The sequence below is a fragment of the Orcinus orca genome, chromosome X, assembly GCF_937001465.1.
Source record: "Orcinus orca chromosome X, mOrcOrc1.1, whole genome shotgun sequence".
Taxonomy (NCBI): Eukaryota; Metazoa; Chordata; class Mammalia; order Artiodactyla; family Delphinidae; genus Orcinus; species Orcinus orca.
The window spans coordinates 112,906,955-112,920,348 of NC_064580.1; the positions used below are offsets into that span (position 1 = coordinate 112,906,955).

At 36.8% G+C, this 13,394-nt stretch overlaps 1 protein-coding gene across 9 annotated transcripts in view; it reads right to left on the reverse strand.

The window, feature by feature from the left end:
- Positions 1 to 13,394, reverse strand: part of ENOX2 (ecto-NOX disulfide-thiol exchanger 2) — a 303,972-nt gene that overhangs the window by 34,546 nt on the left and 256,032 nt on the right. For all 9 annotated transcript variants that reach the window (XM_049704374.1, XM_049704376.1, XM_049704372.1 and 6 more), the window contains one exon: positions 8,556 to 8,670. In XM_049704374.1, the coding sequence (XP_049560331.1) occupies positions 8,556 to 8,670 (115 nt within the window). The remainder of the gene's footprint in view (positions 1 to 8,555; positions 8,671 to 13,394) is intronic.

Consider the following 13,394-nt stretch of genomic DNA (forward strand, 5'->3'; position numbering starts at 1 on the left):
ATCAGACAAGAAAAGGAAATAAGATGAACATACAATGGGAAGGAAAAAATAAAATTGCCTTTGTTTGCAGAGGACATGGTCATCTATGGAGAAAATCTGAAAGAACTGATAGAAAAACTCCTGGAACTAATAAGCACTTATAGCAAGGTTGCAGGATATTTAAAAAAGTTAATATACAAAAGTTGGTTGCTTTGCTATATACCAAAAATGAATAAGTGGAATTTGAAATTCAAAACATACTACCATTTATATTAACACAACAAAAATGAAATACTTAGGTATAGATGTAACAAAATACATATGAGATCTATATGAGGAAAACTACAAAACTCTGATGAATGAAATCAAAGAACTAAATAAATGGAGAGATTAATGTTTATGGATAGGATGACTTTATATTGTCAAGATATAGGTTATTTCCAACCTAATTTCTGGATTCAGTGCAATCCCAATCAAAATCCAAGCAACACAGTAATCAAGACAGTATGGTACTGGCACAAAAACAGAAATATAGATCAATGGAACAGGATAGAAAGCCCAGAGATAAGCCCATGCACATATTGTCACCTTATTTCTGATAAAGGAGGCAAGAATATACAATGGAGAAAAGACAGCCTCTTCAGTAAGTGGTGCTGGGAAAACTGGACAGCTACATGTAAAAGAATGAAATTAGAACACTCCCTAACACCATACACAAAAATAAACTCAAAATGGATTAAAGACCTACATGTAAGGCCAGACATTATAAAGCTCTTAGAGGAAAACATAGGCAGAACACTCTATGACATAAATCACAGCAAGATCCTTTTTGACCCACCTCCTAGAGAAATGGAAATAAAAACAAACATAAACAAATGGGACCTAATGAAACTTAAAAGCTTTTGCACAGCAAAGGAAACCATAAACAAGATAAAAACACAACCTTCAGAATGGGAGAAAATATTTGCAAATGAAGCAACTGACAAAGGATTAATCTCCAAAATTTACAAGCAGCTCATGCAGCTCAATATCAAAAAAAGCAAACAACCCAATCCAAAAATGGGCAGAAGACCTAAACAGACATTCCTCCAAAGAAGCTATACAGATTGTCAACAAACACATGAAAGGATGCTCAACATCACTAATCATTAGAGAAAGGCAAATCAAAACTACAATGAGGTATCACCTCACACCAGTCAGAATGGCCATCATCAAAAAATCTACAAACAATAAATGCCTAGAGGGTGTAGAGAAAAGGGAACCCTCTTGCACTATTGGTGGAAATGTAAATTGATACAGCCACTATGGAGAACAATATGGAGGTTCCTTAAAAACCTAAAAATAGAACTACCATACGACCCAGCAATCCCACTACTGGGCATATACTTTGAGAAAACCCTAATTCAAAAATAGTAATGTACCACAATGTTCATTGCAGCTCTATTTACAAGAGCCAGGACATAGGAGCGACCTAAGTGTGCATCAACAGATGAATGGATAAAGAAGATGTGACACATATATACAATGGAATACTACTCAGGCATAAAAAGAAATGAAACTGGGTTATTTGTAGTGAGGTGGATGGACCTAGAGACTGTCATACAGAGTGAAGTAAGTCAGAAAGAGAAAAACAAATACTGTATGCTAACACGTATATATGGAATCTAAAAAAAAAAAAAAAGGTTCTGAAGAACCTAGGGGCAGGACAGGAATAAAGATGGAGACGTAGAGAATGGACTTGAGGACACGGGGAGGGGGAAGGGTAAACTGGGACGAAGTGAGAGAGTTGGCATGGACATATATACACTACCAAATGTAAAATAGATAGCTAGTGGGAAGCAGCCGCATAGCACAGGGAGATCAGCTCGGTGCTTTGTGACCACCTAGAGGTGTGAGATAGGGAGGGTCAGAGGGAGATGCAAGAGGGAGGAGATATGGGGATATATGTATACGTATAGCTGATTCACTTTGTTATAAAGGAGAAACTAACACACCATTGTAAAGCAATTATACTCCAATAAAGATGTTAAAAAAAAATCCAAACACGTTATTTTGTGGATGTTGACAAACTTATTCTAAAGTTTATAAAGAGAGGGAAAAGACCCAAAATGGCCAACTCAATATTGAAAGAGAAGAATAAAGTTGGAGGACAGATGCTACCTGACTTCAAGACTTAACAGAAAGCTGTAGTAACTAAGACAGTGTGGTGTTGGTGAAAGAATAGACAAATAGATCAATGGAATAGATTAGATAGCTCAGAAATAGACCCCCATAAATAGAGTCAACTGATCTTTGACAAAGGAGCAAAGGCAATACAATGGAGCAAAAATAGACTCTTTAACAAATGTGCTGGAACAACGGGACATCACAAAGATTAATTCAAAATGGATCACAGACCCAAATGAAAAATGCAAAACTATAAACCTCCTAGAAGATAACATAAGAGAAAATGTAGGTGACCTTGAGTATGGTGATGACTTTTTAGACACAACACCAAAGGTATGACCCATGAAAGAAATAATTGATAACCTGGACTTAATTAAAATAGAAACTTCTCTGTGAAAGACAATGTCAAGAAGACAAGCCACAAACTGAGAGAAAGTATTTGCAAAGGACACATCTGATAAAGGACTGTTATCAAAAATATACAATGAACTCTTAAAACTCAACAATAAGAAAATGAACAACCCATTTGGACTAAAGACCTGAACAGACACCTCACCAAAGATATACTAATGACAAGTATGCGTATGAAAAGATTTCAACATCATATATCATTAGGGAATTGCAAATTAAAACAAGAATATGATATCACTAGAAACATATCAGAATTGCCGAAATTCAAAACAATGACAGCATCAAGGACTGGTGAGGATGTGGTGCAAACAAGAACTCCCCTTCATTGCTGGTGGGAATGCAAAATGGTACAGACACTTTGGGAGATAGTTTGGCAGTTTCTCACAAAACTAAACATACTTTTAGGATATGATCCAGCAATCATGCTCCTTGGTATTTACCCAAATGAGCTAAAAACTTTGTCCACAAACCTGCACATGAATGTTTACAGCAGCTTTATTCATAATTGCCAAAACTTGGAGGCAACCACAATGCTCTTTAGTGGTTATCTAACCACTGATATACTGTGGTGCATCCAGAAAATGGAATAATAAATGGCACTAAAAAGAAACGAGCTATCAAGCCACAAAAAGACATGCAGGAAAAGTAACTGCATATTACTAAGTAAAAATAATCAATTTGAAAAGCCTGCATACTTTATGATCCCAACTATATGCCAGTCTGGAAGATCAGTAGTTACCAGGCATTTGGGGGGAGGGAAGGATGAATAGGTTCAGCACAGAGGATATTAAGTTACCTGAAACTATTCTGTATGATACTACAATGGTGAACACATACATTTTATATATTTCTCCAAAACCATAGAATGGATACCAAGAGTGAACTCTAATGCAAATTATGAACTTTGGGTGATGATGATGTATTCAGCTACTGTAACAAATGTACCCCTAGGGTGCGGGATGTAGATGGTGGGGGAGACTGTGTGTATATGGGCACAGGCAGTATTTGGGAACTCTGTACTTCCTGCTCAATTTTGCAATGAACCTAAAACTGATCTAAAACTTAAAGTTTATTAATTGAAAAAAATAAGACACATAGGGAAACCTAGGTTAAATTTAATTATTTATGGTTATTGCATATTTTTCAAGATCACAATATCATAAAATCTACTTCAAAGTGTTTAATAAAATTTTCATTCATTCAACAAACATTTATTGAGTTCCTTCCGTGTTCCAGGCTTATGACTATTGTAAAAAATGAAATTCCACTAATCTCTATTGTTTATACTCCAAATTTATGGAAATATTTGTAGTTTATTCCCTTTTTGACTCCTAACAGAGTATAGATGAACGCCTCTGTACTATCTTCTATGCCTTCTACTTTCTTCAACCCTGATTTGTATACAAATCCCTTACATCTATTTCCTAACTACCTACTGTCTGAAGCTGATTTCATTATATTCTGCAAATCAGTCCCATCCATCAGTCCATTTCTATCAGTTCTACTGTTATGGGTTGAATCTGTCCTCCTAAAAAAGATACTTTGCAGCCCTCAGAATGTGACCTTATTTGGAAATATGATCTTTACAGAGGTAATCAAGTTAAAATGAGGTAATTGGGGTGGGCTTATAGATTTCTATGACTGGTGTCCTTATGGAAAGGGGAAATTTGGACACAGAGACAGACATGCACACAGGGAAAATGTCACGTGAACAGGAAAACAGAGATCGGGGTGATGCATCTTCAAGCCAAGGAATGCCAAAGATGGCCAGAAAACCAGCAGAAGCTGGAGAGCGGTCTGGAACAGATTCTCCCTCAGAGCCCTCAGAAGGAACCAACCCTGCTAGAGCCTTGATCTCAGATTTCTAGCCTCCAGAACTGTGAGACGATAGATTTCTGTTGTTTAAGCAACTCAGTTTGTGGTTCTTGTTGTAGCAGCCCTAGCAAACTAATAAAATCACCAACCTTCCATTCTCCCTAGATTAGAAAACCTAGGCTCATTCTGAATTCTTTCCATTCTTCATCATTTATATTCAATCTAGCACAAAAGACTTTAGTTTATTCCCCCCAAATGACTCCTAGCATCTTTAATGTCATACTCTCTGTTACCTCTTTTTCTTCTATCATTTTTCTCATTTCCTGTTGCCTTCACTAGTCCCAATCATCATCATTTTATATCTCAATTCCTATAAAAGTCTCTGGTTTGTCTCTATCAATCCAAACTTATCTCCTAAAATATACAATTCATGTTGCTTTTATCATACAAGTGCCATGGTTGAAAGACATGCTTATAGTGACATATTGCCTACTATGCTAAGTCTAAGCTTGGCATTCATGTCCCCTATGGTCTAGGCTCATCTTGCCCACTCAGTCTTTTATACCCCTAATCACATCATTCTTATTTCCCTCTTTGAGCCGTGCTCCTTCTCCCTCTCTGCATCAAGATGCTTTCTTACTTTCTTGCCTTTCATCCAAACCTGTTCATCTTTCAAGGCCTTGATCAATTTTCACTGACTGCGACTACTCTGGCCCACACTCTCTTGCCCTGGCTGCATTCTAATCAGTACCTTCCAGGTTAGCACCAAGTGGTATTTCTTACATTTTATGTATGTTTACGTATATTACATCTTTATTTCTATCAGCTGATAGGATATAATGCTTGTTAACTAACTGATCAAACTCCTAAAGTGGGAATACTGGGAGGTAGGAGGAGAGAAGGAAGGAGATTGGATACCAGTGGAAGAGAAAACTTTGGCTAGAACAATGGAGAATTAGTCTAAGTCAATGTTTTCCAAATGTGCTCCCTGGACCACGATCATATAATTCATTTAGGATGGCTGATAAAATTTAGATTCCCAAACCCTATTACAGGCCTATTGAAGCAGACTCTATAGCACAGAAATCTGAATTTTAAAAGGTAACCCAATGATTCTTATATATATATATACCAAATCTGAAAACCACCAATTTAAGTGAAGAAGGCAGAAGACAGATGCTGAAAGGGAACAGCTATCCTTATGTTTACTGGGTACATGTACTTTCCATCATGGTTAATAGAATGAAGTAGTTTCACACTATCATGATTTGCTTTGATGTGATTCTCCCTCTTCAACACATTGCTTTGAGCACAGCGGTCTTTTCTTCCATGGCAAGAGTATTTCCAGTTCTGAATCACAAATATGGGCTTAGCTACCATAGAGAATCTCACAGAACAGAAATTTTGTGGCACTTCAAGGAAAGGTAACAGACTGCTAGCTTTGACTCAGACTGGGAAGTATATTTAACCAAAAACATGCTATAGGCTCCTGAAATTCAAGTTTGGTAGCATGGAGAGAGAGAAAAAAAAACCTTTTGAGTTCTAGTTGCTTAAGCTTTTCATTGGAACCAAGCGATAACTAAAACATGTAGCTGATTTAGATAAAAACTGAGGACCTGCTCACCGGCTCACACTGAGCAGGATTTCTGCAGCTGAGTACTACAGACATGCAATAACAAAATTAGATACGATCAAGGGGAAGAAAAATGCACAGAAGTCCTTGAATTAAAATGAATTGAAACCTTCTGGGAGAAAAGCTATTTGGTAAGCTCCATTAAGTCCATTGTACATAGCTTTATTTGACAAAGCAGCATCCTGGCATGTGGAACAGGAAAGAAAATAGCTATAAGATGATCTGTCAGGGAGTTTCCAGTCTCTAAAGAAATAAGATTCTGTGCAGTAGCCAATACAGCTTTTAACTCAAAAGAGATACAGAAGCAAAATGCAATTATATAACCCTAGTAAGTACATTCAATCTGAATCTCCCATATACCCCTCTCCTCCCCCAGTAATTCCTCAAACTCAGCAACTTATCAAGTGGATGCTCAAACTTACGGTCGCATTCATTTCAGGGTAACAGTGGATTTATACTGTATACAATACTGCAGATACTGAGGTGGAGACAATCCTACAAATCAAAGATTAATCAGCTATAAAATATCCTGGCTAAACACTTAAATAATTTGAATAGCTCAATTATTATTAAATTTTTTGTTTATCTTGGCTATAAGTTTATAGTATGTGTCTGCAGTTATTAGTTTGCTGTTCTGAAAATATTAACTATTCACTGATTACAAAGGGTTTATTTAATATATATGGAGGTTTATATGTTTAGGGATGTAACATATGGCAAAAATAGAGGAAATTCAGATGTAACAGCTAATGAATGCTTTTAAAAAATTCTGACTTGGTGATTTTCTTTCCTTAAGAGTTTTTGTTCATGGAGTGAAGATTCTGGGATCACTCAAGTGGCTAGAGCTGCTCACTTCAATATGCAAGTACAGGAACCAATAAATTCTGATTTGCATTATAATCAATCTGTTTTCTATCTGTCTCACACAGACACACAGACACTCACAGAGACATAGACACACAGACACACACACACAGTGGGGGCAGTATACTACCATATCTCCAATGTCTAGCACAGGGCTGGGAATGTAATAGTTATTAAAGGAGTGAATGAATTCACTTAACCATTATAAAATCTTTGTTAGATAGTTTTTATAATGTATTTCTTATAAGTGTGGAAGCTGAGGCTCACTGAGGAAGAAGTCCTTTCTATGTCAAGAAAGGCAGAGCTTGGACTAGAACTCAGGTGTTCTAACTTTAGGTCCAGTGTCTTGTCCACTGTGCTTTACTGACTGCTAAGATTGTATAGAATGGTTTACCTGAAAACACTCATCTTTTAGCTGATGTTTTAATCTCTCCCATGGTAACCCCCCTCCAAGATGATTTGTTATGAAATTGAAGGGTGGTGTCTTATATTGTTCAACAGGTTTGCCATTTGAGTTCCACTGGGGACCCATACCATGGCTATCGTCTCACAGTGAGGTCCTGACTATACTAGGTAAAAGCAAAAGGCTTTATCCAGACAACTGTTTGTAGACCTCTATTTGGTTCCTGATAAACCTCCAGGTAACCACAATGGAAGGCAGCAGATAGGTAGACTCATATACTGTAGATATTTCCACTTAGTTTGTAGATTCTCTCTTTTTTTAAAAAATAAATTTATTTATTTATTTGTTTTTATTTTTGGCTGTGTTGGGTCTTTGTTGCTGTGAATGGGCTTTCTCCAGTTGCGGCGAGTAGGGGCTACTCTTCTTTGTGGTGCGCGGACCTCTCGTTGTGGCTTCTCTTGTTGCAGAGCATGGGCTCTAGGCATGCGGGCTTCAGTAGTTGTGGCACACGGGCTCAGTAGTTGTGGCTCATGGGCTCTAGAGCTCAGGCTCAGTAGTTGTGGTGCATGGGCTTAGTTGCTCCGGGGCATGTGGGATCGTCCCAGGCCAGGGCTCGAACCTGTGTCCCCTGCATTGGCAGGCGGATTCTTAACCACTGAGCCACCAGGGAAGCCCTCAGTTCTCTTTTAACTTTGTGATTTTTAAAGAGAAATATTTAATTTTTATGCAGATACATATATCAAAAATATCCTTTAAGATTTCTATCTTTGGAGATCTTCATCCAAAATTATATAACCATCTCCTACATTTTCCAACATTTCTTTTGCTATATATGTATTTTGTCATTTGAATCTTCAATCCATCTGCTATTAATTTTGGTGTAAAGTATAAGTGATGTAGGGATCTAACTTTTTTCCTAGAAGTTTGGCTAGTTACCTATTTATACATAAACTGTCTTATAGTTTCTACTGTAGAACATCTTATTAATAAGTCCAAGCCAAATATAGAACAATACCACCTAAATGTCCAATGCTCCTAGGAAGAGAAAGCCCACTTTTAGTTAGGTACTATGATGAAAGATGGCAGTAAACTAAGACCACAGTAAGTCCTGTAGCCACAGGGTTGACATTCAGCCAGTGTGTACTTATACGGCCTTACCAATTGTCTCTAGCTGCTTCCAGTCTGATGGGTTTGTGCCCATACCTTATCGGTTGTTAATGGTTTTAAAATACCATCCCTTCCAGTAGGTGTTAGTTAAATAAAGCAAAGCAGAATAATCTTTACCTGATTCCTCAGTTTCTTTTGTTTCTGTTGTTTCTTCTATTTCATCATCAGACATCTCCATTTCTTCTTCTCGCCTGATTCCCATTAATTCATCATTATGTATGTTGCGAATTTCCTAAGGTTAAAAGGTATGCTTTTTAGGTGGGAAAGCCTTGAAAATGTTGAGGAAATAAACAGAATTAAGGACTAGGTAAAGCAGGGTCTTTTTAAACATATAACAAAACTTCAGAGTAGTCTTAAGGCAAAGGCAAAGGCAAAAGAAAAGGAAAAGGCAAAGGCAAAGGCAAAGGGGCGTGTTGAGGCTGAGGACAGTCTCAATACACAAAGCAAACTTTGTACACTCTGTCCTGCCTAGGCTTTCTTTCCATACCCAGAGCTCTAGCAGCCGATGATTCTTGTATCCCTCCCATTTTAGAGAGTACTATTGGCCATGAAATACCTTCCACCTCTTACATGGATTTCTGGACTTTCCCTTAAGGTTCTGCCATGTTCACCTTCCCATGTCAAATCCTTTGATCTTGCTGCTTTCTAACCTCTTCTCTCTCCCTTTACAGTCTTACTCAACAGAACTCTTAATCAAACATTTGCAGGTTTAGTAGTTAGAGTAAAAATGAGCTGTCAGGACTGAACTCCTACCAGATCAACCCTTCCGTGGATAATATCTATATTCTGTGAACAAAAAAACAAACCAAACCAAATCCCTAACTACTTGATGCCATTGGAGAATGAACAAAAACAGGCATATTCTGAAGAGGAGCCGACACTTGGAAGAAGGGTGTGGGTCTTCCAGTTTTAAAGAGACTTTTAGTCTGAGAGCAGACAACAGCTAGCACCTCATATGGTGGCTAAATTTTAGATAGAAAATCCAAAGTCTTCATATCCTAAAGAAATAAAGGAGAGAGTTCAGGGCAACCACTGGAAGCCAATGGAAAGTGAGGAGGGGATCCCAGAAAGTAGATAGCCAAAGAGAGAGGGATCCAAATTCTGTGTATAAGAACTGTACAAATTTCTGCATGACCCTTGAACCATGAAAGCACATGGCAGATTCCAAACAACCCAGCTAGGCTAAAAAACTGAACTGAGAGTTGAGTTGCCATCTAAGAGAGACAATTTCTAGCTTAAATTCAATGAAGTAAATTGACCATTAAAACAAAAGAAAACAAAATCAACATTCTTTGAAAGAATATAACAGAATCCAAAGACTTAAAAGCAAAATATTCACAATAAGCAGGTAAAGCCCCCAGTTAACTGACATACCTACAAGAACTAGGTTGAGATGACCCATTTTCAAGAGAAAAGACAATCAACAGAAACCAAGCTTGAAATGAACTAGATATGGAAATTAGCAGAACAAGGAGTTAAAGCAGCTAATCATAACTATCTCAATGACGTAAAGGAAATATGTTAATAATGAATGAAAAGATAGGAAATCTTAGCAGAGAAATAGAAATTTTGGATGAGCTTAACAGTAGAATAGAGATGACAGTATACAGAGAAAGCTTAAAGAGAGAACAATACAAATTTATCAAATCTGAAGAACAGAGAAACTAACTGGAATCACAGAAAGAGAGGAGAGATTAAATGATTCAAAATATTTGAAGAAAAAATAGTTGAGGATTTCTTAAAGTTGATGAAATATATTAATCTATATATTCAAAAAACTCAGTGAACCCCAAGCAGAATATGTGTGGAAAAACAGTATGTCTAGGAACACCATAGTCAAGCTGCTGAAAATGAAACATAAAGAGAAACTCTAACTCTTTAGTTAACTAAATTTATTGTGACAATCATTTCACAATACATGTAAGTCAAGTCATTATGCTGTACACCTTAAACTTATACAGTGCTGTATGTCAATTATATATCAATAAAGGAAAAAAGAGAAACTTTTAAAAGCAGCCAGAAAAAACCAACATATTGTAAACAGGGGAAAAACAATTTGAATGCTTTGATTTCTTTCAGAAACAATAAAGACCAGAAGTTAGGGAAACAATTCTTTAAAGTGCAAGAAGAAATAAAAATTATCTATTTATTCAGAATTCTATATTCAGAGAAAAATTCTTTCAAGAATGGAGATGAGATAAATATATTTTCAGACAAATGTAAATGCGAGTATTTGTCACCCAAAGACTTGCACTATAAGAAAAGCTGAAGAAAGTTCTTCAGGCTGAAGGGAAGTGCTACCAGATGTAAACACAGATCTGCGGAAAGGCATAAAGAACATCGGAAATGATTGAGATCACACTGGAAAAGTCACTTTTTCAAAAAAAATCAAGCATGAGAACTCCATTTTGGAACAGCTTGCAATCATTTAAAGGCCACTTAATGCCTGTCAGAGGCTCCTCAGCAGTGAGCTGAGAATTCCTTGCCTAGGTTAGCTGCACTTGGGCCAAAATGTGCAAAGCCGTCTGGTGAAAATTGCCTCCATTTAGGGAGATTATAAGTATTTTAAATGGATTTCTTAATAATTAATGCTACAGTTAATCACTATCTCAACTAATATTCTCCTTTTTTATTCCTTTTATCAGGAAAAATAATGATTTCTATATCAAGTTTACACTAAATATAAATAAAAGTACCTATTAAAAAGTGAGCTATTCAGTGTTATCACTGAGAGTTAAGAAGTAAAGGAAAAATAGAAGAAATAGAAAATAGAAATACTACCATAGGATCCCTCAATGTGCTGCAGAGGCATTACTTAAAATAGAAGAAAATAATGACTTGTTTGAGAAAAATGAACTTTAAAGGACTGTGTCAAGAGAGATATTTGCTATGTCTTATTGCACAGAGAGCAATAAAGGATTGCCATTTCTAAGAATTCATCCTTTCTCAGGAGTCTGGATTTCAGTTATCAAAGAGCTGTTACTGGAAGGGTGATCATAATGAGGTTTGACACTGGCAAATTCAAATATTGTACAACTTACTTCATCAGGAAAAGTTGTGGCTCTCCTAGCTGCCTAACAAAAATGTAGACTGTCAGAGGGTATAAGCAGAGACCAACTCTCAATTCACAAACATGTTGTCTAACTCTGGGAAAGTTTAAATTGTGTTTCTCAGAAGAGTAAATTGTGTTCCTTCTAGGGAAATGTCCCAGGGCCGGAAGATCTAACTGATAGCTAAGACACGCTCTGTAGCTGCTCAGCATCCGCAAAGCATCTTTTCTGCTTCCAGCTGGGCAAGAAAGCATAATCTCTTCTTAGAAGTATAAAATGTTCAATAACTAAGTAATACAGCTTATCTAGAGATCTTTCACACCTTCAAAAAATCCCTAGAAAAATAACGGACCTATGGGCAAATTTTACCTCAATGCCTCAAAATACTTCAGAAACAAGAGTTACCAGTTCTTTTAGCTGATAATGAAATGAGGGTAAGAAAAACTAGGGAGAAGCTTGCTCTAAGTATTCAGCAGGCAGGCAAAGTGGCAGAGCCTAGAGCCCTCTAACTAGACAATCCTTCTTAGCTACAGAGAAACTAAGGTCCGTACCATTACTTTTTCTGTAAATATCGATACTAAGTCACATGAATGGAGATAAGGCAGAGAGAACAATAGAGGCTATAGGATACTATACTGCAATAAACTTAAGGTGAGCGTTCAGTAAATGACACTACCTCTAAGTAAAGCAAGTGAGATTTTAATTCTTTGAAAAGTAAAGCACTTGATATCTAAGATGCCTATTTTCTATATTCTCTGGTGGATCAAAAAAGCTCTACTTTTGGAATCAAATCCTAACAAATACCTTCAGAGCGAAGGACTAAAAGGTGGCATTTACCTAAGGAAGGCATTCTACCTAGCTTGGACACAGGAGCAGGCAACAGGAGGACTTTGAGCCACTGAAGTGCAGGCAGCAAGAGAAATAGCTGCCTCCCAGATCTGCCCCCTTTCCCATCCTGATAGTTGGATCCAGTGCTGAAGCCAAAAGAGTGGCAATGACATGGAAAAACATTTTCCAGAAATTTTCATTTGTAATTCTCTACCTGAAATTGACTGGGTCACATCACTGATAGAGTACATAAAAAAAGGTAAGATAGCCTTCCTAAAGTTTTTATACCACACTATTGCCCACAGTAGACCTGTGATATTTAATCTAAACAGTGAACTGTTAGTGACTTCTCAAAATGCATTATAATGCCTTTAAGTCTATTCTAGTGGTAACTTTTTGCGAAGCTTAGAAATTCATATATTGCTCCACAATGGAGGACAAAGCACTTTTAACATAGAATAAAACTGAAACCCTAGACAGAGGAAAATGCTGAAAAGAATCATTTTTGTACCAGCTGACATTTTTGATTTATCATAAAGTAGGCAAATCATAAATTACTGAACGTTAATTATCTAACTATATAGTTTCCAAAAAATTTATGTGGACTTAAATTCATCTTACTCATGTTTTATGATAGAAACATGACTATAATAAAAGCAAAGTTCCTTATGAATTGTGTAACAAAATTGTACTTACCCATACTTTGAAAATTAACAGGATACTCGGTGGGGAATGGGCCAGATGAAGGAATGGAAAGGAGCAGAGGATAGGAAGATAGCTCCTACACTTACACAGAAATTTGATTCTGAGATATCATTCAAGCCAATGAAGCAAAGCACAAACACAGGCTCTTAATCAATGTCTATTGTATGCTACATAATGGAAATACAAATTAGGTTGATCCAAATTTTGTTAGCATGGAGTTTGATGGCTGAAAGCCAATAGCTAGTGTTAGTGCAAATGGGTCCTAAAACGAGGGTATGCAGATAACTTGAACATCTATCTGCAACCAGTTCTTTGGGGTTTGGAATGATAGGCCTGGAAATCTAGAAAGTTATTTTAGCAATCACAGTATTTC